This window comes from Aulonocara stuartgranti (genome assembly GCF_965226115.1).
Source record: "Aulonocara stuartgranti genome assembly, chromosome: 7".
In the NCBI taxonomy this organism is placed as follows: domain Eukaryota; kingdom Metazoa; phylum Chordata; class Actinopteri; order Cichliformes; family Cichlidae; genus Aulonocara; species Aulonocara stuartgranti.
Window position 1 is genome coordinate 40188368 of NC_138945.1, and position 25207 is coordinate 40213574.

Genomic DNA, 25207 nt, shown 5'->3' on the forward strand with positions numbered 1-25207 from the left:
CACACACACACAAATGTGTGTGTTATTATTATTTCTCAAAAGAAAACAGACAGATGGCAAGGACCGAGAAAAACTTTCTTTATGTCAAAAATTAGGAAATTTCTGTACTGAAACAGCTCAGTAGAGTAGAATAAACTAAAACAGCTCATAGAAGTAAAATAACTTAAGCTTTCATACTTAAGAGCTACTTTAGTTATATTTTTGTCACATTCTGTTTTATCGAACCATTATTTTGTTTTATCATTAATTATATTCACTATATTTCTGAGTGAGAGTAAATGGTCCGTGTACTTTTCGGTATTTGAAGTTTTGTTTCAGAAACCAAAACGAAAAAACGATATTTAAAAGAATTTTCATTTTTTAAATTTTTGATAAAGAATAAAATGGGCGAAAATAACTTGTTTTTTCATTCGGTGGTAACAAATAGCCGTCATACACTTAAAATTAGACGTGCTTTTTTGGATTTCTTCGTGATTCAAATAATGAAAGTATACTAGCGCAAAAACAAAAAAATAGACGCATTTTCAATGTCTGAAACGGGAAGTACTTCTTCTGCGCGTTTTTTTATGGCGCGCGCACACCGTCCCCCACACAAGAGATCGACGGCCTTAAAGTTACACTGGAATAAACAGAGGATGGACCATTACGTTGTTTTTAGGAAAACTAAGAGAGTGACACTCCGGGACGAAGACATGACTGCAGAAAAACTGGGTCGCATCTTTCAGGTAGATATGTAAACTTCGCAAACTTTGCTTTCAGCAGTTTTTTTATGAACGTTATTGTTCTTCCTTACTGCGGAACGGCTAACGTTAACATTTGGTGATTTCATGTAGGCCTACTTTTACTAATACTATGTCTAGCCGTCTTCATTGTGCTAATATGTGAATTGTGCACATGTGCTAATGTGTAAATAGTTATTCATTGACTTTTACCGGCTACTAGCTAATAAGTAAGCCTTTAGAGCCTATTAACCGTGTGCACAGGAGTAACATGTTAGCAGAGCAACGTGATTTACGGAAACTTTTCTTAAACAGGTATCCGCGCATACTCTGTACATCACGGATGATTCAAACGTGGCTATGTTCCCCGGTGCGGTCTCTGGTGTTTTCAGCGCATTAGACCTTACACCCAGAGGTCACTATGAAGTCCACGGAGAAGACATGGAGTCAATTCCAACAGCAGGTTCCAGCGGGCAGCGTTTTGCATTTATGCGAGCACCAGCTGTGGCAGCGTCTGCACCTTCACGTTCACAGCAGGCTACTTCAAGTTCCCCTATGTCCTCCAAAACATTTCAGAGGTAGGATGAGTCTGTGTTCTTGAATATTAAATTACAGAACAGGCAAAATAAAAAGAAACATAAGGTGCATGGATAGTTGAATTGTTAAGAATAGCAAAGCTGTTTTAGTACAATTTGCCTATAGCAATCACTGAATGGATTTGTGGCCTGCTGTCTTTTACAAGATATGTAAAATTATTATGTTTTGTTTTACAGATCAGTGTACTTTGCAGATGTAGTTGGTGGGAGGTTGATTCCCAATAGAATGGTGGTTGTACGATTCCTGGAGTCTGAGGCTACGCTTCAAGGGATAGTAGGAAAAGTGCAAGATGCCATTGGTAATTACAACCCAATAATTTTGACAGATGCACAGGGCAATGCAATTCTGGAGTCGGAGGGCACAACAGGTGAGCCATAATATTACAGCTAAAGCCCATATCTTATGGAGAGACATGTCTTACCAGACTCTTTGTAATATTTATTGGGTAATATGGTATTGGCTTCTAAACAGGTTTCTTTGGTTTTGTTTTTCATCTGTAGGGTCACAGTACTGGAGACAAAATGCACGAAAAATTCTTGCTGTGCCTGAACAAGACTTTAATTGCCTCCAGGGAACAAAGAGGAAGAAACTGAGGTATGTGAATAAATATGTATATACTATAGGATGAACATCAATATAGAAGAATTAATTTGATTTAAATCCTATAATAGCAGTAAGACATCACTACATAAATCATCATCTATCAGTAAGTGATGTGATGTTTCTTTAAGCCAGTAAGTAGCTTTGACATCTGATTATCCATTTTTATTTGTAGCAGCCGTAAAGATGATGACAGTGCCAGTTTGGGAGAAGTGAGTGACAAAATAGAAGAGTTGGTGTTGGCATCTCAAAGTCTGCCAGCTGTCACAGCAGCAATCAAAGAGCTCACTGATCTTGCAGTTGCCCAGAAAGTCACAACCCCCAAGCTGCAGACACTCAAGGAGGGATTTAGCTGCGTGGTTTGTATGAGTATGTTCAAATGTTGCTTAGTAAATACATTACATCTACACTAACATTTTAATTACAATTAAAACAATGTCAAACCACATTCAATCATTACTTTGGACAAACATTTTTTTACCAAACATAGGCTCTTTATTCAGCAGTGTCCATTTAAATACTTAGGCACAGACAATCAAGATGCAGGTCTACTGTAACATAACATTCAAAAGTTTACATGCACATTTAATTTGGGTTCTCCTTGCAATCTTGACTATGAAAGTATAGCTTTTCAAATTGATTACAATGTCAGTATGGGTGACGGTACACTGTTCACAGTAATGTAAAACTAAAAAGTTCACATTTAAAATGGGACTGTAGTTGCATATATTGAATCAAGTACCTGTAACTTTTTCATTTTTCTTGCTTGCTAATTGAGAAAATGTACTGATTTTGCCCCTCATCAATTATAGACAAAAATATAGACAGGGACTTTCTCAGAACAGCGTGAACAAGAGGAATTACAGAATAACCAAAAATATTCTGCATGCTGTCTGTAAATTTATGTCAAGACTGACTTTGAACCTATAGTTTGAACTAAATTCAACATAAATGGATAACAGTCTCACTTATCTGATTTACTTTTGCAGACATCATTGAGGATCCAGTGTTCTCACTGTGCTGCAGAAGCATTATTGGCTGCAAGACATGTGTGGAACAGTGGCAAGAGACATCACAGCACTGTGCAAAATGCAGGGAGAGTAACAACGGAGTTCTACAAATTACTGGTCTAACAGCTGCATTTTCTGTATTGAAATCTTTTTTTGCAGAGGAGTAATGTAGTGTGTACACACAAATGTTTACAGTCAGTTGATTTTTTTTTTGTCTGTTCTGTACAGTTTACAGATGCAGTGGTTCATACATTTCTCTGAGTTATGTTTATGAGACAGAGCAGAGCTTCTTTGTATGGCATAAAGTCACCATTTACGGCTCTAAAAAACAAATGTGAAATATCAGGATATTTTTCTGCAAAATGACTCTCTGTTCTAAGTTTGTCCTGTTCGGTTGTGAAGGGATCAACTCCAAAAGTCGAATATTCTTTGAGTGCAGATCCCAAGTGCTGCCTGTAAAGGTCTGCTGCTTCAAGTGCATTTGGCAAGAGCTCTGGAGAAATTCTTCTTTTACACCCATGTTCTGCAAAGTGATTTGGTATGCCTTTTCCTGTAAAAAATAGAGGAGGTGTTTAAATGTTCATTATCAGGGTTGTAAGCAATCTGACTTTTTTTTTTTTTTTTTTTTTACCTGGGATTCTATGAGCATTCCATGATTCTACCACACTTGCAAGACCAATGTTACACAGCTGACAGGTTAGATTGGACACACAGTATCGCACAAGGTTATCCTCCATATCTATCTCCTCCTGGTCCATCAGCTGGAGTAGGGCAGTTTTTAGTGGGTAGTTGACACGGTTGTTGATTTCAGGCCAAATCCTTTCAACTGTGTGGTTCTAAAAGAGTTAAAAGAAACATGTCTTAAATGTACGTAGTAGTACACGTAATAGTATAAGAATTTCAGCTGATGTTAATGGTACTTAAATCTTACTCTTGTGGATGAGGTCTGTAAATAAGGCAGTCTCTCCTGATTGAAGCGATGATGTGACAGCATCTCTTGCATGAACAGTGTTAAATAAAATTCCTTTCCATGGTCTACTCGCACCTGGTCCCACATACCATAGGTGATCACTGCAGGTCTGGTACAGGAAAAATAAAGAACATTTATTAACTATTTTGCTTTAAGACCAGCAAAGGTGTTATTATTTTGAATGTATTCATTCATGTTTTTTTTGGGTAATATTTTAGTTGTAGTAGGACAACATATATTTCTTAAGTTTCTTTGCAATGTCACTGTCATGCTCAGACTTTAGATGTATGTCAGAACAATTGAAAGATATGTGGAAATCCAAGAACCTTGTTCCATTCATAAATGAACACTGATTAATTGCAATAAAGTAGTTAAATGATTCATGTGCAATTCCATTTTATTTATTTTTACATTAATAGAAAATGTTGATCAAAATGTTTGGTAAGTTCTTAATATATTATATTCAGGAACATAACCAGACCCATCTGTTGCATGTCTAATTTAAATTCAAATATTGTAAATTTGGGTGCAGCTCATGTCCAATATGACTAACATGTCCATCAAAACACTTAAGATGAAATAAATGGTTTGAGAGGTTGTATTACCTGAAAACATATTCATAGATGCTCAAGTTGTTTTTGATTGGCATTGTGGAATGACTCACAATCTTTTTACTGAATCCATCTACAGCTAAAACATGGGTGACTCCAAACATTACAAGTTTCTCGTTTTGGTCCAGGTGAACCTTGTGCCCCATGCATTCAGCATGGTACGGTGTGGGATTAAGATTCCGAGCTCCCTTACAAAAAAATCACAAAAATAAATGACAGCTGACTGGATAAAGGCAGATTTGATCATACGTTTGAGGAAGAGTCAAGTAACTGTTAAAGCAGGGCGTACATCTGTTAAACAGAATTAGGCCCTACCATTACATGATGTATATCACAAATATGACAAAGAACATTGGAATACAGTTCTAGTGGAAGATTAAATAACATAGGCTACCTGGCGTCTTGCTTCATGATAAGGTTGATGCACCTCTCTTAAAATTGACCCAATTCGTCCCTCTGCAGCATGTACCCCTTTTGTGGACAGATAGCCCTTCATCATTTTGCGGCCATATGTTGGGCCCACCTGTTTAAAATAAAAGATCATGCTACTACTAGAACAACAAATGTAAAGTAGCTTATTCTGAAAGCAAATGTGTAAAGCTAAAGTATTGTGCTAATTAACTGTACAAATACCAGTGAGAGACATCTTTAAAATAACTAACGTTACCCACCACCCGCAAGACGCTAAAACGCGCGGGCGCGCGCACACAGTCTAGACTAACCCCCTTACAACCCAGTTAAGACAACCATACACAGTCATAAGGTGAAGGAAGAAAGTACCTTACCTCATTTATAGCTTGTGTCACCTCAAGCTCCAACCGTGTGTCCGAGAGTCGACAGCTAGTGATTTGCTCAGCACAAAACTTTCTAACATTTCTCGCAGAAAATCCTCTCACTTCCCCGTGTTCATATGACAGACGCTCTGATATAATTTCCGATGACAGGCCTTGTTTTGCCATCTCCATGATCACGTCTGAGTATTTTTCCAACGTCATGATGTCCACACTACAGTGTTTGCCATAAGTTTGCGCATCACTTGTACAGGTTGTTGACCTACTAAAACTTCCGGTTCAGACAAAATAAATAAAGGGCCCTTTCTCGTTCTTTTTTCTTGGGTTTTTCGTTTCTGATGTGCGAAAGGACAAAATGAAAAAAACAATTGTTTTACGTTTTTCATTTTAGCTTTTTAAGTTGAGAATTAAATAAGTGTCTCATTTTCTTTTTTAAATTATACTTTCTGAAACGAAACTTCAAATACCGAAAAGTACACGGACCTCACCGTTGATCTTATACAAAAACACAAAAGCATATGTTGTTTGTAATAAAAAATGAAAACTATTAAAGCTCATTAAAGTCAGTTAAAATGAAGTGAAAACATAATGTATTTTAATATGTATAGTGTGCTTTAATGTATTATCATTATTATTATTATTCCATTTTCTAAATGTAATAGTTTAAAGAAGATCGAGGTGATTTAAATGTTTTTCATTTAAAATTCCTTTATGTAGGAAACTAGTTGAGCTTGTTTCTTCAGAGGTTTTCAGGGTGGCTCTGTGAGTCTGGAGTCTGAGATGATGGATGTCTGATCTCTGATTTCACCTCAGCAGCAGTGCCTGCTTTTTATTCCTTTTTATGACTTATGGGGCGACTTTTATAGGAGTAAAACTGGCTAACAGCAGCAATGGGTTAATGACCCAGTGGAAGGTTGGGTGACTTTGTGCTTCACTGATTGCCTTTTTTAGCACTTTGGGCCGTTTATTCCATTATACTGAAGAGGAAGCAGACGTTTCTCCAAACGACGCTGTAGACCGAAGGGTTTTGAGTTTTCTTTGAGTGTAATGGACTTCACGGTGTTTCTGCTTCCTGTTTGACTTCACTGTAACATGAGCGTGACATTTACCTCCACAGATTCGCTTTAGTGCTTCTGCGGCTCCTGTTAATCAGATTCAGTCACGCCCTGAATCTCAACGAGGCTCCATGAAACATGCAGAGGATGCCTCAGAGAGCCGAACAAAAGCCTCTGACATCAGGTTAGACAGAGAGGAGGAGGAGGAGGTGCACAGAGGTGCAGGATGCCCCCCTCCCTCCCCCTCTCCCAGCCTCGGGGACATAGTTAATCCTGCTCCTTGTGTTTGCAGCTGCAGTGTGACCTGCTTTCAATGCTGCACCCGTAAAGTGGTCAGCAGAGTCACGTGATGCGATGTAAGGTGTCGCTTACATCATGCTGCTTTTATTGGATTTATTCACATTAGATCATCAGCAGCCCAGCGCAGGCTCACTCAGCTCAGAGCACTTTTTAAAGGAAGAAAATTGGTTTTCTGACACACACACTCCCACAGGAGGAGATGTGCCACAGTCCTTATCCTGTGGGGAAACACCCAGAAGTTTCTCTTTAGTCCTCATGAAGCTCCAGGAGGTGGAGTTGATATTTACTGTCATTTAAACAAGCCAAATAACCAGCTGACTAATCAATAATCAAAGTAATCGTTTGCGTGAATGTCGATCAATGATAATCAGACTGATGCAGACAAAAGTCTCTGTCTGCTCTGGGAGATCTTCAGGCTCTGATCAAGATCAGCAAGTTGGGGGACAAAATAAAAGGGTGGAAGCACAAAGGGTGTTTCTCAAACACGTGAGGTCAGTACCGATAAAGAAGTCGTCTGATATTCTCAGTTTTAGTGCTGTGAATCTGCTGTGATATTCATTTTTATTATCTAAAGTAGATGTTCTTGATGAAGCTGATCTGCGTTGTTTCATTCATGCTTTAGTTTGTGTCGCTGAGTTTTTGGGGTTTCTTCTCCCGACTGTCACCGGGTTCTGCACAGAGCAGTCTGCATTTTCTCTCTGACCTTTCAGTTTAAAGTTCTTCTGACGTGACACGTCATGATTTAGTTTTTCCACCTTCTGTTGTCCAGTTTTGTTTAGTGTGTGAACTGCAGCCTCACTTTCCTGTTCTTACTGACAGGAATGACACAGTGTGCTCTTCAATTGCTGCAGCTCATTTGCTGCTAGGTTCAAAGATACTGTTCCGCATACTTTGGATGTAACAGGTGCTTATTTGAGTTCCTGTTACCTTCTATCAGCTTGCTTTCCATAGAGCGGCAGTATTATATTTTTTCTGTAAACTCAGAGATGTTTGTGGGAAATGGCAGCACATCAGCAGTTTCTGAAACACTCAGACCGACACCATGCCACACTCGGTGACTTACTGTAGATCAGCTTTCTTCATCAGTCCTATCCCCAGTTTGAACTTCAGCAGGCATCTCGGCCATGTCTACATGACTAAATGCACCGAGCTGCTGCCACGTGATTGACTGATTAGATACTGATGAGCAGTTGAACAGATATCTCTAATAAAGTGGCTGAGCGTCAACCCCATTTTGGAGTCGGTGCAATCAAATTCAAAACATTCTCATCCTGAGGTGTCACATGGACCCTGCAGATCTTCACCTGCTGCTCAGTTTTAATCAGCATGTTGGTTCATTAACCCTCTGCAATGAGAAATGTCGAGTCAGTTTGAGTAAGTTTTCTTGCAGGGTCAACAAAGAACTGTATTTAAAGTTAAGTAAACACACCCTGCTTGATAACAGAGGATGATGAACCCTGGGAATGAAAACCGCCCATCATATCTGACTGTAAAAACTGAAACACATTTTTTAAAATGAGCAAAAAAAAAGATCAATAATTGTGTAATAAATGTGGATTGCACAACACTGGTCACTATATTCTTCATTTCCAGTTAATACAGCTGCTGTTATTGTGTATATATTTATTTATATTTCTTCATACATTCTTATATAGTTCTATATTGTGTATTTTGTTGTACAGTTATTTTATTTTCAACTTTAATTTATATATTTTATCTTATTCTTTCCCAGTTAAATTTACCCTTCATTCTAAATTGTGTTGTACAGTTATTTCATTTTTAACCTTAATTTATATTTTATTCCTTCCTAGTTAAATTTATACTTTTTAATTTTTCATATTTATTTCCTATCTTATTCATAGCCTTTTCCTTTTTTTTTCTTTAGGTCACGAGCAGTTGTCCAAGCATTTCACTACATATCGTACTGTGTATGACTGTGTACGTGACAAATAAAATTTGAATTTTGAATTTGTAATTTCAAGGTGGACCCTGCCTGGTCTGAAATATTTGATGCAAATATGATTCATGATGTTCAACGAGTCGTTTTATAGCTTATAAGAGAGAGAAAGTCCTCCGTGAGAGCTCCATGAGCTCGAACACGTCAGGCAGTTCTCTTTTTCCTTTCATTCGTGGAAAAAGAAAGCAGATCTTCTTCTTTTTCTTTTTTTTTTTAAAGAGAACAACTTTGTTAGTGGGCAGCCGTGGAGTCACTTCCTCCCAGACATCAAACTCAGAAAAAAGGGTTTGTTTTGCAGGGAAAGTCCAGCAGCGGCTGTCAGAGGAAACAGGCTTCAGGTTCAGTGAGCGGACGCAGGTGCTGCCCCGCTTCACGATTAGATAACAGAATGTGGACAGTTTAGAGTTCTTATGATTATTTTGGTGTAAAGGTTTGATTCATGTCACAGGAAAAAAAAAAAGAAGACAAAAAGATCTAGAATCCTTTAAAAAAATGAACACAAGTAAACTCTGAACAGAACGTGCAGACGTCACGGTTAGCTGGTCAAAGCTCGGCTGCTGCCAGAAGCAGCCAAACTGCAGTTCCTCTGACGTCCAGCAGAAACTCCAGCAGTGACTCAGTTTTCTTACTGTGGGTAACAAAAACCAGAATAGGAGATTGTGGGGATCCACTCTATTATCAATCTTCTGCTTTTTATTCATATTTAAAGATATACTTGTTTGTTAAAGCACAAAATGTTTCCTCCTTCATGACACCTGTATGGAGGAGAATGTTTTCATAACTCACCTGTTTTAAGGCTTAAACTTTGCATGATTATGGGTGTGGCTGACAGGTAGATGGTTGTAGTTGTTACTTGTCTTCGAGGCTTCACCTGAACTGGATCTGTGGAGCGTGTTTGTGCTGTTGGAGACTTTTGAAGCATTTTTAATGACCTGATCTAATTAATAACGTGGCTGCAGTGAGGTAATTGTACTAACAAAGCATCCATGAAGCTTCAGTTGTGCTGAGTGAAATTTGAGGGTTTTGATTGGATGTTGCTGAGAACAGTTAGCAGGTATCTGAGTCTGTGGATGCAGACTAACCTGGTTGTTTAAAACTGTACTCTGTGGTTTGATTATCATCACTTAATGAAAGAGAAAATCTTCAACATGTGTGAAAACTGATATTCTATTATTTTATTATTTTATCGATAGAGGTCAGGTGGTTTTTTTGGGGGGGGTTTTAAACGGTTAAACAGGATGAGAGGAGCAGCTGTTATTGGATAATCGAGGTCAGCAGGCAGTGAGGAAAAAAAGGGACTTGTTTTGGTCCTCTAACAGTGTCCACAAACACACACACTCTCATACCTTTGCAAGCAGATCTGCCCGTTAACGCTGGTCAGCAGAATGTTTCTTCGGGCCTTTTATGGTCATGATATTTTTGGCTGCCGAGTGTTGATCAGTTCGGCTCCAGGGAGTCGAACAGACTAAACATAGTTTGTTCTCGCTGTGGAAGGAACTGAAAAATGTTTGCGTTTTCTCACACTGTGTTGTGTTTCCTCCGTTTGTCTCGCTTCACTGTGACCTCAATGCAAACTCTGCAGCAGGTTCGACCCGTCCTTTGGGGCCCCGGGGTGCACACTGTACATGGCACTGTCATTATTCCCTGACTCACCTGTGAGCTACGCGGATGATTTCTTCATCAATTTATCAGTGATATCAGTATGACTGACCACAGTTCTGATATTTGATGATCCGTTTTTTTAAATTCATTTTTATGTGAAAACTTGTTGTTTTCAAGCTCTGAGATCTGAGGCTTGTGGAAATGATGGAGGCGTCCAACTGAAACACCTATTTGCGATTGCTTTGTCAGTTTTCAGTCTATATATCTTTTTGAAGCACAGATCATCTGTTACAGGTTTTTTTTAAAAAACATTTAGACTGTAAAATAAAATGGTAATAATTAGTCAGAGGAGCTCTGTGTGCACATATCGAGCAAAAATACTGTTTGTTCTTCACTGTGAAACACACCACGCTGATGGCTCAACTGTTTGCTTTTGACTGAGTGCACACAAGTGTGGTAAACCTGTGACCTTCACCTCACAGAGTTCACATTGACTGTGCAGAAACTTCTAAAACGGTCTTTATCAGCCCGACTCTGGGTCCTTAATAACAGTTTTGTCGTTTAAAGGTTGCTTCTGATAGCATTTCACCTCTGACCAGCTGTTAAAAAAGAGGGAAAAGTTGTAAAACTGTTGAGTTATTTTAAAATCTAAGAATTATTGTAAGATCATGCACTTTCTGATTTGTAGTGATGCATGCGCTCATCATTCTGTTGCTTTCTTCTACAATCTGCATGTGGTGTATGTTGTCCATCATGTATGTGTGTGTGTGTGTGTATATATATATATATATATATATATATATATATATATATATATATATATATATATATATAAATAATTAGGGGGTGCAACGATATTCTTATCGATATTGAACCGTTCGATACAGTGCTTTCGGTTCGGTACGCATATGTATCGAACAATACAAAATTTGTAATTTATTTTATCAACTTTCCTTCTGACGATGCTGTCTGTGTTGAGCGCTCAGTGAATCTGCGTTCGACTACTCCGCCTAGGCTGCACTGTCGAGCGCAGAGCCACTGAGCGCTCAACACAGACAGCATCATCAGAAGGAAGAGCGCAGGGCAAGCTAGCGAGACAGAAGTTAAGCTCTCCTTGCAACATGGCAAATTGAACTTCCCCCACTCTCATTCAGATCTGGCGTTTGGAATTATTTTGGTTTTCATGTGACGTATGACCCTGAAGGTAAGCGCGTCATGGACTAAAGTAAAACAGTATGTTGGATGTGCCATGCAATGCTTAATTACATGGGTGGGAGCTAGTGTGTTAGCGCAGTTAGCTCCTTAACGTGTTGGCCGTCTAGCCCCATGCACGGGGCGATCGGCGGTAGCTCCTTAACGGAGATTTGCCGTGTTGTGGCGTTAAGGTCATTTCAACGAGATTAACCTGAAGTGGGAACACAACGAATATGACTGCACATTTACATCATCCTAGTGCAAAGACAAGTGGAAGCAGACAAAAATGACAAGCATGCTACAAACTTTACCCGAGTCATTTAGACAGCCGTTAGCACATGATTCTCCTTATGGGGACCTGATATGTTTAATATGCTGCTGAGAATATAGCCCAGAAGAAGCGGATAGTATAGCTTTTATTTTGGAAAGAGACATTTCTCTGTAATAAACTCTCTTTTCCAAAGATGAGTGATTCCTCAATCAGATACAGGGCTCGCGATATCGCTAGCCCGACGTCCTGGAGCTAGCGATTTTTCCAGTCGGGCTACCAAAATCTATCTCTGCCCTGCCCGTCGGGCTATCATAGGAAGGAAAAATATATGTCAATGCTTTTGCATTCTTTCGGAAATGTAGCTGGGTTATTATGTCATTGGCATCGGTGAGCCACTGTCAATATGTGACATATTGAAGTCGCGTTTGAATTTGCGCTTGTTTTTTTGCTTTCACTTTGCAATCGCGCGAACTGTGTATAGAGAGCGACAGTACTGATCTGTGAGTGATGATAATTTGTGCACCAATTCCTCTGACATCGTCTTATCAATGGTTAGCTTACTATGCTAACATGACAAGTGAAATCTCCCGCAGCTTAAACATGTGAGAGGTTGATCGCGCAGAGAATCGCTGAGCTTATGTGAGTCCGTGTGTAAAAGCAGCAGGATATATATTTTAGTTCTGCTGAGCCAAATAAGAGAGGTCAGGGTGAAGAAGTGACAGCCAAAGAAAAGCTTACCACAAAACGGAAAAGTTATGACAAATCAGACTATAAGGCAAAAAGAAAGTGCAGCTTTATGGTTTTATGGACAAAATAATTTCTGTGGCTGCAATATGACGAGCTAAATAACCAGGGCTGCACATAAGTGGTCCACAGGTGCGCATTCGCTGTCAAAATAAAAAACACGCACAAGGGTTAGGGTTAAATTTAAAAACTGTACTTTTGAGTTAAAATATATATTTATAATTTTAATAAATGACAAATTAAAAATGCATGAACATTTTTTTTGTATCGAAAAAATATCGAACCGTGACACCGAAGTATCGAACCGAACCGTGAATTTTGTGTATCGTTGCACCCCTAATATATATATATATATATATATATATATATATATATATATATATATATATATATATATATGCAGGCTGTGTAAAGATGCCCCAGAGACAATCCAGCACATAACAGCAGGGTGCAAGATGCTAGCAGGCAAGGCATACATGGAACGCCATAACCAAGTGGCCGGCATAGTGTACAGGAACATCTGTGCCGAGTATAACCTGGAAGTCCCGAGGTCAAAATGGGAGATGCCCCCAAGGGTGGTGGAGAATGACCGAGCTAAGATCCTGTTGGACTTCCAGATACAGACGGACAAAATGGTGGTGGCTAACCAACCGGACATAGTGGTGGTAGACAAACAGAAGAAGACGGCCGTAGTGATCGATGTAGCGGTTCCGAATGACAGCAATATCAGGAAGAAGGAACACGAGAAGCTGGAGAAATACCAAGGGCTCAGAGAAGAGCTCGAGAGGATGTGGAGGGTGAAGGTAACGGTGGTCCCCGTGGTAATCGGAGCACTAGGTGCGGTGACTCCCAAGCTAGGCGAGTGGCTCCAGCAGATCCCGGGAATAACATCGGAGATCTCTGTCCAGAAGAGCGCAGTCCTGGGAACAGCTAAGATACTGCGCAGGACCCTCAAGCTCCCAGGCCTCTGGTAGAGGACCCGAGCTTGAAGCCCATAGCACTCCATAGCAGATGTAGTGTGTAAGCAAGCATCATCTGATTCTCACTCTGAAAGCAGAGTCACAGAGTCACTAACAAGCTGATCTACAATATATATATATATATATATATATAATAACACACATGACTGTCAGTATGACAGTCCCGATGCCTTTTGTTGTAGAACTAACATTAAAATGATTTAGGGAAATAATTTAAGATGACTATAGTTTGATCATTTGGCTGATCGGCTCAGCTGTAAAATAACTTGTATATTTCACGTTGTTTTGGCTCCTCGGGGAGTCTGGACCTTCACTGTGACTGGTGGGTATTTCTGTCAGCCTGAAGCAGTCGATGTTAAATACCTCTCTGAGCTTCATTGGAAGTCATGTTGGTGCCAAATTAGACAGCAGTCAAAATAGCTTCTGCTCGAACATCCTGACTTCACAGCTCCGACTCATTGGAGCTTCAGGACCTGACAGGAAAGACTTAGTCTGAGCACATGCCCACAACGTGTCCTCCACAACAATCCTCAGACTGGAAACCCAAAACCCAAACAGACCCAAAGAGACTGTACTCTCACTGACAGTAACTAAGAGTTTATATTCTGTATTTAGAATTTATTTATTTATTTAATCTTTAACAGAAGTGTGCGTGCGTGTGTGAGAAGGACGTGTTGCGGCTGTGGTCTGAGCACTTTCACTCTTGTTGTGCATCTCCAGTTAATCCAGTTAGAGGATGTGCTGGGATTAGCCCGGGTCCGATGCAGAGCCTCTTTAACTGTCGTGCTGCAGTCAGTGCAGTCTGTATGCGACCTACCTGCCCGTCAGGTGTTCACGCCCTGCAAATGCCGACCTCCCGCACTTTGTGTTTTCACCGCACAGAGGTGGTTTAGCCTCAGGCTGCCGTGGCGTCGCATGTTTGCCCATTCTGAACCTGAGCCAGGTATCAGTCTGGGCGTGTTCAGACTGGAGGCTCCGACTTTGGATTAACTCACTGAGCTGTTTGTCTGAGCAGGATTTCATTGGACGGGACATAAATCAAATTTAAATCATTTGATATGGAAATATGAAAACAGGGAGCCTCCTGGGAACACATTTTAAAGACATTTCCATATGTTTTTTTAATCACCGTGACGATGTCACAGGTTTTTACTGACTTTAAAAGTTCAGCCTTGAGCAGATGTAGTGTGTAAGCAAGCATCATCTGATTCTCACTCTGAAAGCAGAGTCACAGATTGTCTGGCAGATAATAAATCTTGTGTATGCCAGCTAAAGGCTTTTGTGTGACTGCTGTCAGCAGCCTTTCACCAAGCATCGGCTGAGCACTCACGGAGCAGTAGAGCTGGGCGATATGAGATTTTTTCATATCACGATATGTTTTTTTCATTTCAGGCGATAACGATATATATCACGATATAAGCCAAATAACTATATTTGTAAGATTTAAATGTGCCGTTGCTCACAAGTAAAATGTGAAATAATCAGCAGCTTGTTTTTATTTAAATATTTATTTCCCATAATAAGTTCAACAGGGTAGATGTACTTAAGGAACATGAGACTTTTTCAGATAAATAAAGGCAAATATTGCAAACTATACAAAAGGCAGCCGCTAAAGCGTTTAAGTTTCAAAATAGATCAAACAAAGCAGGCTACTAAATTGTCAATTCCACTTAGAAACCAAATATTAATTATAAAAATAAATCTTAGTTTGTTTTACAGAAGAACAGACAAAAGGTCTATCGCAATAGTTTGATTTTTCTATCGAGAAAAAGTTATTTCGCAATACATATCATTATCGTTCTATCGCCCAGCTCTACGGAGCAGTGATTTTTATAAATCACTTGTTTAAATTCTATCATGAGTCCACATGTGTAATGAGCCTCTAAAGATCTAGTCTGAAAAGTTTTACACTCAAACCAGAGTTTTAATGGAAGCAGTAACCTTCAGAGATCACTGTAACAAAAACCAGAATGGGGCATTGTGGTGTTCCACAGGGCTCGATTATCGGTCCTCTACTTTTTATTCATGTTTAAATTATAACACAAAATTTTTCTTCCTTTATAACAAATGTACAGAGGTAAACTCGGGTAAAGTTCATATCCTATTATCAGACTGTGATGAAAACTTTTCACATTTAATTTTTCAACCAAACTTAAAACATTTCTTTTTAACTCTTTACCCCTTAAACACCTACTAAATGTAACCCTTGTTTTCTCTTTTGCGACTTTTGCAGTTTAAGATTTTTTTTTTAATTAAGACATCAGAGAATGAAGGGTCATTATTTTTCTTTGCCTTGTGATGTTTGCTTGAACAAAGAATCCGTCACTGAGGCGTCCACAGCTGTCACACGGCTCATAAACATCTCAGTGTGTGAAGAATCCGCTGTGAGGCCTTCAGAGCATCTGTGATGGTCTCAGGTGAGCAGTTACCTGTGTGTGAGGATGAGGAGCGACATGTCTGAACTCGTCAATGTTTTCACTGAGTGCCTAAAAGAGGAACTCGTGCTGGATCTGACGTCATAAACAATGAAAGCAGTTTATTTTAGACGCTCCATTTATGGTTGTTTGGGAGCTTTCGGTGAGATCATGTGACCTTCACCGGACAAACACTGATGTTATCACTTTGGGGAACTTTGGTCTGTGCTGGAATAAAGAAGCAGAAAGTTTGTGGTTTGTTCTCAGATGATGAGTGATGGTTGGCTTTCAGGCCACCTGTTCAGACACGTCCGGTTTCTGTGAAGTTTCAGCACCAGACTCGAGCTTCGCCTTGATGGGACAACCTGACAGGCATTTGTGTTCTTTCTGTTCATGTGAGTGACACATAATGAGATGGTGAGGAAGGCAATCCCGTTACATCACCACACTGTAATCCCGCTCTGTTTGCTCAGACATGTGACTGGCAGCGTGGAGGATTTCCTCATCATCTGACCGCAGATGAGTCGACCTGAAGAGAGTCATCAGGAGAAGGGATGGGAAATAAAAGGAGCTGAAGACCACTCCTGATGTGTAATCTAGCTTAGAGTTAGAGAGTTACTCATGCTCAGAATGGATGAGTCATTTAACTTCTGCTTTTAGACCAGAAACGCTGAGCGCAGACGTGCTGTTTGCAGCATGGCCTTTTGACTCTGAAAAAAACAAGTGTAACTGAACATTCATCAGTTTTCAGAGTTTTGACGGCTAAATCACAGCCTGGCCGCAGCAAGGTGTTTGGCTGCTGAAAGCACTGCTCCCCGCGAGCAGCTGTTTGTCAGCTCAGTAAATTAGGAATCCCGACACCCTTAACATCAGCCCTGCAGCTACTCAGAAAGCAGCCGCCGCTCACAATAAGAACACATCCATTTGTCTCTACAGTTTCCTTCCAGGTTTATTGCTGGCACTGTTGGCTTTATTTAGACAGCACTGGGCCTGCCGGAGGTGGAAACTCAGCCTCAATCTTTCAGTCAGCAGCTTAGACAATAAACGCACCGCGGGAGGCTCGTTCATTGATCGCAGCTCACAGTTTCAGTGGAATTTAAGAAGGTAATGTGGAAAGTGAAAAGTGGGAGCAGCTCAGTGAGGGCTGCAGGAACGCATTTGTTCCCTGGATGCAAACACAAACCACGTCTGGAACACAATGTGTGTATTTAAGATGATTTTTATGGGGATGTTAAACCGCCAGAAGCCTGATTTCTGGTTTCTGTGCACAGACTGATGTGGACTTTGAGCCCAGCAGACAGTTAGAGCTGACACTGGTCTGCAGTGTTGGTGTCCTGTGCAGCACACACTAACACTGCAGTATCAATGGCCTGTCACTGAACCTACCTGTCCCTGGGTTTTTTGCACCTTTTGGCTTGCTTTCCAACAACTACTGAACACAAAAGTTTGCAATTTTTGGAGCAGCATATTCCTGCTCTGATTTCACCACTGGCTGAACCTCTGACGTTTACATTGTTTGTATTGTACATACATCCAACTGTACATCCTGCAGTTACTATGTACAGAAAACAAACTTTGTTCATGCTGCAGCTCTTTAACCTTTAACCTTATATTCCGGCTCTCTCTGTATGTAAAACTGTTCTTTTGCACGTCTGCTTAGAAGCAAACTCCATTTCCTGTTTCAGCACTTTGCACAGCGACAAAGTTAAATCTAATCTCCATTCTGCAGATAAGAAACTCTTCATGTCTCATTAAATTCCATATTTAAAATGTTTTGGCTGACACACTCCCATAAGGCCTCTAACCCAGTGAAGACCAGCTGCTTTTATTTCACGTTTTCAGCTTTGTGATCAAAAAGCAGATTTAAAAAAAGTCACGGCTGAAACGGGCGGAATATTTGCCCTTGCTTCATATTTACTTTGTAGTTATCCTCCTGTGATGGCACAGAGATCTCGCCTGCTCATAGAGTTCTTCTACAGGAGCGCTGCTTTATTAACTTTTACACATTCAGTGATTACGAGCTCTGGACAGATGGATCCAATCGCCACAGCTGCCGTCGTCATGCTGACCCACTGTTTGCTGAACTGAACAGTCTTCAGCCATAAAAACCACTGAGATACAAACACAGGACTGCAGTGAGGAGAACCGCTGCACTCACTAAACCAGAGCATTTACAGTCCATTAGTCTGACCTCCAACACGTTACCGCAGCCTTTTTCTTTTCCCGTCATCGGAGAGGGAGCAGGCACAACGTGCTGCTTAAGGTTAAAGTGTCACACTTGAAGCTTTTTGCCTCCTACTTCCTGTTGTTTCCAGTTTGTTAAACTCTGAGTTCAGTCAGATTTGGTGCTTTAAGCTGTAATTCATGTTTTTGAACCACGAGGTCAGGCCTTCAGATTCTTGTCTGGTTAAAATGAGCTTTCGGTTTTTTGACCCCCAGTTCTTGTCGGTTCTCGTCGGAGCAGCTGGAGCGTTTCTCATCGCCTTCTCCTCTGAACACGCCTGCAGTGTTTCTGGAGTGTGAGGATGAGGAGATCTGCTGTCTGTTGGTCTGTCGGCCTGAGACTGAGTAACACAGGAAGTGTGTGTGTGTGTGTGTGTCTGATATTTAGCGCTCTGCTTATTATCAGGATTATGTAACAGCGCTGTGGGGTCATGTGATCAGACTGCAGGATAATGACCTCGCAGAGCAGAGGACGTCGAAGAAGCTCCGACTGGTTTCACTAAAACACTGAAAACAGTCCAGATACATGATGTGATGAGAAGAGCCTGATCTTGAAGGACAGCGTCGGTTCATTTGAGGCTGGTTGATCCTCGACATCTGTTGACATGTTCAGAGTGAAGGTGCATGGCAGAAACAGAGAAGATAACGCGGCATTCACAGGGAGGTGATGAACATGAAAATAAAAAAGATGTGGGTTTTATATTCAAACAGTTTTTAAAACAAATAGATGTTGAGAGTGATCGTATGCATGAAGATGTTTGAGTTAAGGAGGATAAATGCAGACATATTTCATGTTTCTCTCCCGCCTGTGTATTGTCTTGAGTTCACCTGCACCATTATAACATTTTACTTCCTGTTTCCCTGTTTGTAGCTCGCTGTGTTACTGCCCTTTTCTTCTCCTGAGTGAGTTCACCTGAACCGTTCTGTCCAATCTTTACTTTATTTTCTGCCTTATTATTATTCATTTGACTTCACCTCTGCATTACTGTCCCTCTTTCATTCTTTCACCTTTTCTCCTTTCTTCCTGTTCTCACCCTTGTTGTTGTCTTCACTGTCCCGGGTTCACCTGTGTTGTATTTTCCTCTGCTCGGTGCGCAGCTTTGTTTATCCTGTGTATCCTGGTTCTGTTCCAGAGCCTCACTTGCTTTCTGTCGTGTAGCAGAAACGTTCTTTACTTACCTGCTCACTGTTTTTGTGCAAGCGCATCGCTGTGACGCGAACTCTGTCATATTGAAACCAGAAGTTGGGTCACAGCACGCCAGCCTGAGTACGTCAGGGTGGAAAAATTGTGACCTTTCCAAAAAAGATCCCTTTTGTAAAATGTTTGCTTTCTGTCTGACTGAAAGGAAACACTGAAATACGCTTCCTGGAACTGAGATTTCCATCGGGGGCATTCAGCGGCTTACATAATCAGCTCGTTTATTCAGTTTTATGTTGGAGGAGGTGGGAAATATACCACGCTGAAATAACCCCAAATTATCTGCTCAGCTGTAAACCATTTAATGTCATTACACAACAGCTGGACACACACACACAGAGGGCGAGTGGAGGATTATTAGCAGCAGATTTCTGGGGAATCCCGGAGTTTTGGAGAGAAAGCCGAGGCCGGGATTGAGAGGAGCTTCAGGCTGTTTTGCACAGGGAAGTGAAAGTTTCTGACGTTTGTTCTATTTAACGATCAGAGGAAATAGAAATGCTTCATCATGAATCCTCCTTACATTCAGAAGAAGTGAGATATGTCCGTGGTAGTAGTGTTGGTGAGTTTCACAGCAGCTGTGCCGATCCTGAGCGGTTTTAATAGTTGCCTGTGAAGCTCAGATTCTCTGGCAGGTAAATCACCAGAACAGAAACACAGACGGTCCATCGTTCACTGTTTGGATCCTCAGCAGCATGATCACATTCCTCTCATACCTCCACAGCAGAGATTGCCGTTAATCCTGCTGCTCGGGTAGCGTGGCTGCGCTCAGACCTGCCGGCTGACCGGCTGCAGTTATTTCTGGTGGTTTTCCTGCGCTCTGGAAGTAGGCCACGCATTCCTGAGGATCGGCCTCACTGCCAGTACAGCTGCTGATCACAGGAGATTAGCGGTGCGGTCACGGTATCTGGGTCTGCCAGAGTCTGAGGCGGCTCTCTGAGACTCATCCCGCCACCTCATTCTGCTCCATTTCACATATCCTGGATTTTATGGAGTGCAGATCCTGCTCGCACACTTCCTTGACTCAGGGCGGCAGAGCTCACTGCTCAGCGGCGTTCAAACTGATGCTACTGTTAGGTTACAGAGCAGAAATGTAGTCAGCAGATTTAGTTTTTCATTCCTATCAGCTGCTGTGGAGAAACTTATTTTCAGCCAGTTAATAATGATGTGGTAATATAATCTACTAGATTCTCCTGAAACGTCCTTTTCATGAGTGTTTCAGTGTTAGAGATGGAGCAGAGCCTTTTCTTTGTGCCTGAGATCCTGGTGTGGTGTCCGGGGTCTGCACTTCTCTGTGTATTTATAGTTGGCTGTATTTCACAGTGTCAACTGTGGGCCGTGGAGGTTTTCTGGTGCTTTGCTGCTGGTCTTTGGTTGAAATGCACATCGCGAGCTGCTGTTTTTCACCTTTGACCTTTGAGTCCTGAGCTGCTAACAGTGGTGACAGCAGCAGCAGATGTGAAGGCACATTCAGTGACCTTTAAAGCAGAAACCAGAGCTCGGCCGCCTCGCGGATCCTCTTCAAATAGTCCTCGACGAGAAAAGCTGCGCAGCGACGAGAATGAATGAATGAGGAGCAGCTGCTGCCAGGCTGACAGAGGCCATCGGCTCAGTCTGAGGATTAACACTTCAGTGTGTTAAAACAGAGGAACACACACACACACACACACACACACACACACAGTGAGGCCTGGAAAAAGACAAACGGCTCCTGTTAACACATGCGTGGGTCTGCACGTGCTCAGTAACCCCCCAATCATCTAAGCTGTGTGCTCTAATAAACTATGAAGCCTTTATCAATCAGATCCTTTGATACTGATCGTCGCTGATATGGAGACTAAATGTTTCTCAACCACAAAGTTCAAACTTCAGTCCTGATCAGAGAAAAATGATAAAGTGTACCGGGAGAGTGCACTTCGGTGAGTCACCTCTTTAAACTGTATTTGGTTTAAAGTTTGCTTGGCTGTTGGAGCCTTTTGAAGCATTTTTAATGGCATCACCTAATTTGGCTGCTGTGCGGGTAGTTTGTGTCACAGTGGCCATGTTTGTCTGTTATATACAGTATATGGGTGCTGGCTCTGCAGCTGCTTCATGAGATAGTTATGGAAATAAAAAATAACTTGTGGGCTGAAGCATCTCCACCCTGTAAACAACGAGTCTCAGTGAGGACAGCAGCAGCTTCACGGCTCTCAGCAGGACAGCGAGGGGTTGGCTGAGGTCGATGATGTCCCCTGAAATCTCTTGGCAGCGATTTAAGCAGATTTCTGCTCCCGTGTGATGTTTTGTTCTGAGCCGGGTCGTCGCCGTGGCCCAGTTATCGCCTCGCTCTGTGTGCAGCGGTGAAAGCAGAGACGGGATCGTCCCTCATCAATATGGAGCGAGGGTGACTCTGCAGACTTCTCTGTGTGGCCTCTCCGGCTTTGTGAACAAATTTCTATTTCAGGTCGAAGGCTGTAAATATTTAAACAGCAAATATTCCAGCAGGATGAGTGACGCCAGGAGGAGCGAGGCGAGACTGTGAACAGTCAGCAGACCTGTTTGTGTTCACAGTGATGAACTGATTCAAACATGAGATGAGCCTTAAATACGGTTCTTTACTGTCACGTCACATTACTGAGGGGCAGCAGGAGCTCGTCTGTGTGAACACAGTTTCCTGTTTAGGATGAGGAAACGTGAAACTGTCAGAGTAACAGACTGCTGTGTTTACAGGCTAATCGGAACCAGGGAGTTTGGTGTTATGAATTTATGTAGAGAGCTAAATCGTGGCCAAAAAAGTCACTGAAATAAAAGAAAATCTCTCTTTAATAAGTGAATAAAACAGGGCAGCAGAGCATGAGCACTGGAAATTCTTCATAATGACTCCAACATTCAGCTTCAGCAGAGAAAAGTTAAAAAATGAGACTGTTTTAAAAAGTGGAACCATCAGATTTTTTGTCAGTGTTGCTTGAAAAACTTCCAGAGGGTCGGACTGGCTGCAGACTAACTTCCTGTTTCAGCTCTGGAATAACCTCCCCGCTGCAGACGTTCTCTCACAAATCCTCAAATCGTCCTCACAACAGAGGAGGAAATGAAATCGGAGGTCTGGGCAGTTTTTGAATGGAGTGAAACTACTTCTCTCATTTTCCAAACATCCCAGTGGGAGTTTCCTGGTACACTTTCCCCTCCTCCTCCTCTCTGCGAGTGGCGGCTGTTCCCTTTTATGGCTGACAGCAAAGGAGCAGGAGGGAGGACATGACTCCTCTACCTGCTGATGGTGTTTGAGGGGGGAGGAACATTCCTGTTCCTTGAAATCAGGTCTTTGTGGCTTTCTGCGTGACTCTTCTCAGTCAGAGGGAGGAGGAGGAGGAGGAGTTATTAGGCTGTGGCCTAATTCAGGGCACACAGCCGGATGTGTGAGCCGTCAGCTGCGTCCACTGATGAAATAAACATCTGATCTCCGGCCGTGGCAGCAAAGCTCAGCAGCAGGTTAGAAACAAACTGTAGCTGAAGTGACTTTGAGGAGCAGGAGCTCCTGCAGCCACACAGCCGGTGGCAAAGACCTGCAGAAATACTCAGATGTAAAATATCCCAGTACTTCCGGTTGCTCTGCAGTACTCGGGTTTAATGAAATGGTTATGATAGAGCTGTTTTTCCTTACAAATAATCGTCTCTGACCGTAACTCTGACTGTGTCTGTGACTGCTGGCTTCAGGCCAGCAGAGCCAGCAGCTGCAGACACTTTGAGAGAACGCACACGATCAATAAGCCTAATGGTTTAAGTGCTGCTGAGACGGACGGACAGACGGGCTGTGAGTGATGTTGGAGGCAGCTGATGTAAAAACATCCGTCGGAAACAAATCTGCTTCATTTCTTTGAGTCGTAGCCCCCATGACACCACCCGTAGATTTATAATCACCTGTTCTGGAGCCTGTAGGTAAGTTAGCGGCGTGCTTAGTTCGATGATGGCATTAAAAATGCTCCAAAAGGCTCCATGTTGTTATGAAGGAGGAAACTTTTTGTGCTTTGACAAACAAAAGTAAAATTTACACATCAATAAAAAGCAGAGGATCGATAATAGATGCCTGTGGAACTCCTTTGGGTTTTTGTTACCCACTCTGATGGTTTCTGCATCCAGAAAAACTCTGGTTTGGGTGTAAAATACTTACGGCTGGATTTTTAGAGGATCATTAAAGATGTGAACTCATGTTTCTTAACACAAACTCTCAATCACTCCTCAGGAGTGAAAGAAGCCATCTATGTCCACTGTGAGCGACCATCTTTGAACAGAGGCGGGGGTTTACAACACCAACTCTCTGCCATCTATAATCCAGTTTTGAGTTCCCTCCCCAGAGGCCTTAACGCCCACTCACATCCTGGACCATCTGACCTCAGGAATTCGCATGATAGGGTGGGGCCAGGTTTCACAATGAGCACACCCGAAACCCTGGCTGATTGGGACCCACACCCAGTTTCACACCTTGGCTCAGGCGATTAGAGGATCATCAGGGGGTCCTTTATCCCTCTGTGGGGGGAAACTCCCACTAGGTTTAAATCTGGGACTCCCCACCATTTGGTGAAAGGTCTTCAAGCAACTTAAAGAAGCTCCTTTGACTACGATGACCTGGTCATCGTAGTCAAAGGAGCTTGCAAAGAAAAGCGTCTGGACTTCTTTAAGTTACTTGAAGACGTTTCACCTCTCATCCGAGAAGCTTCTTCAGTTCTAAGGTCAAATGGTGGAGAGTCCCAGATATAAACCTAGTGGGAGTGTCCCCCCACAGAGGGACAAAAGGACCCCCTGATGATCCTCTAATCCCCTGAGCCGAGGTGTGAAACTGGGTGTGGGTCCCAATCAGCCAGAGTTTCGGGTGAGTTCATTGTGAAACCTGGCCCCACCTTATCATGCGAATTCCTGAGGTCAGATGGCCCAGGATGTGAGTGGGTGTTAAGGCGTCTGGGAAGGGATCTCAAAACAGAGGCACAGAAAAGAAGATCAGACACCAGCGAGGGAGGATAAGAAAGACAGACGCAACAACATTGTCATCCCCTATGTAGCCGGTGTATCAGAAAAACTCAGGAGAGTTTTCTCCAAGCACGACATCCCGGTGCATTTCAGACCCAGCAACACACTCAGACAAAAACTGGTTCACCCGAAAGACAAAACGCCAAAACACAGACTTAACAATGTGGTGTATGCTGTACAGTGCAGCGAGGAATGCCCAGACCTCTACATCGGAGAGACCAAACAGCCACTTCACAAGCGCATGGCACAACACAGAAGAGCCACCTCCACAGGACAAGACTCAGCAGTCCATCTGCATCTTAAGGATAAAGGACACTCTTTCGAGGATGCCAATGTTCACATTTTGGACAGAGAGGACAGATGGTTTGAAAGAGGAGTGAAAGAAGCCATCTATGTCCACTGTGAGCGACCATCTTTGAACAGAGGCGGGGGTTTACGACACCAACTCTCTGCCATCTATAATCCAGTTTTGAGATCCCTTCCCAGACGCCTTAACGCCCACTCACATCCTGGGCCATCTGACCTCAGGAATTCGCATGATAAGCCGGGGCCAGGTTTCACAATGAACACACCTGAAACCCTGGCTGATTGGGACCCACACCCAGTTTCACACCTCGGCTCAGGCGATTAGAGGATCATCAGGGGGTCCTTTTGTCCCTCTGTGGGGGGAAACTCCCACTAGGTTTATATCTGGGACTCTCCACCATCTGACCGTAGAGCTGAAGAAGCTTCTCGGATGAGAGGTGAAACGTCTTCAAGCAACTTAAAGAAGTCCAGACGCTTTTCTTTGCAAGCTCCTTTGACTTCACAGACACAAACTCTCAATCTTCACAATAACTTGGACGTGTTTATTTCTTCTGTAAAACGCGCTGGATATTAGAGGAACTGCAGGTTTTGGCTCCTCAGCCATCACTTTGCTTTTCAGCTCTGGAGCTAGATGATTGGTTCTCACTGCAGCTGAACGTTTGAGATGCAG

General features: G+C 42.1%; 3 protein-coding genes across 6 annotated transcripts in view; 2 read left to right on the forward strand and 1 right to left on the reverse strand.

Moving 5' to 3' along the window:
- mfhas1 (multifunctional ROCO family signaling regulator 1) overlaps positions 1-25207 on the forward strand; it is a 37684-nt gene that overhangs the window by 3705 nt on the left and 8772 nt on the right.
- On the forward strand, positions 428-3093 carry LOC309712245 (uncharacterized protein; the record flags this gene model as incomplete). 2 transcript variants are annotated; one of them, XM_082542909.1, is made up of 6 exons in its annotated part: positions 428-725; positions 1035-1297; positions 1493-1683; positions 1817-1910; positions 2092-2275; positions 2906-3049. In XM_082542909.1, the coding sequence occupies exons 1-6, from the start codon at positions 528-530 to the stop codon at positions 3047-3049; spliced, it is 1074 nt and encodes a 357-aa protein (XP_082399035.1). In that variant the 5' UTR covers positions 428-527. The 2 variants fall into 2 exon arrangements, with proteins under 2 accessions (XP_082399035.1, XP_082399034.1); XM_082542908.1 differs by having other exon boundaries at positions 430-725; positions 2092-2285; positions 2906-3093.
- Positions 3160-5708, reverse strand: LOC309712242 (uncharacterized protein). 3 transcript variants are annotated; one of them, XM_082542905.1, is made up of 6 exons: positions 5293-5708; positions 4902-5030; positions 4502-4695; positions 3858-4005; positions 3558-3762; positions 3160-3476 (listed from the first exon to the last, which is right to left on the reverse strand). In XM_082542905.1, exons 1-6 carry the CDS (start codon positions 5500-5502, stop codon positions 3172-3174), a joined length of 1191 nt encoding a protein of 396 aa, XP_082399031.1. In that variant the 5' UTR covers positions 5503-5708; the 3' UTR covers positions 3160-3171. The 3 variants fall into 3 exon arrangements, 1 of the variants encoding a protein (XP_082399031.1); XR_014278209.1 differs by lacking the exons at positions 3160-3476; positions 4502-4695; positions 4902-5030 and having other exon boundaries at positions 3646-4005; positions 5293-5365; XR_014278210.1 differs by lacking the exons at positions 3160-3476; positions 4502-4695; positions 5293-5708 and having other exon boundaries at positions 3646-4005; positions 4902-5281.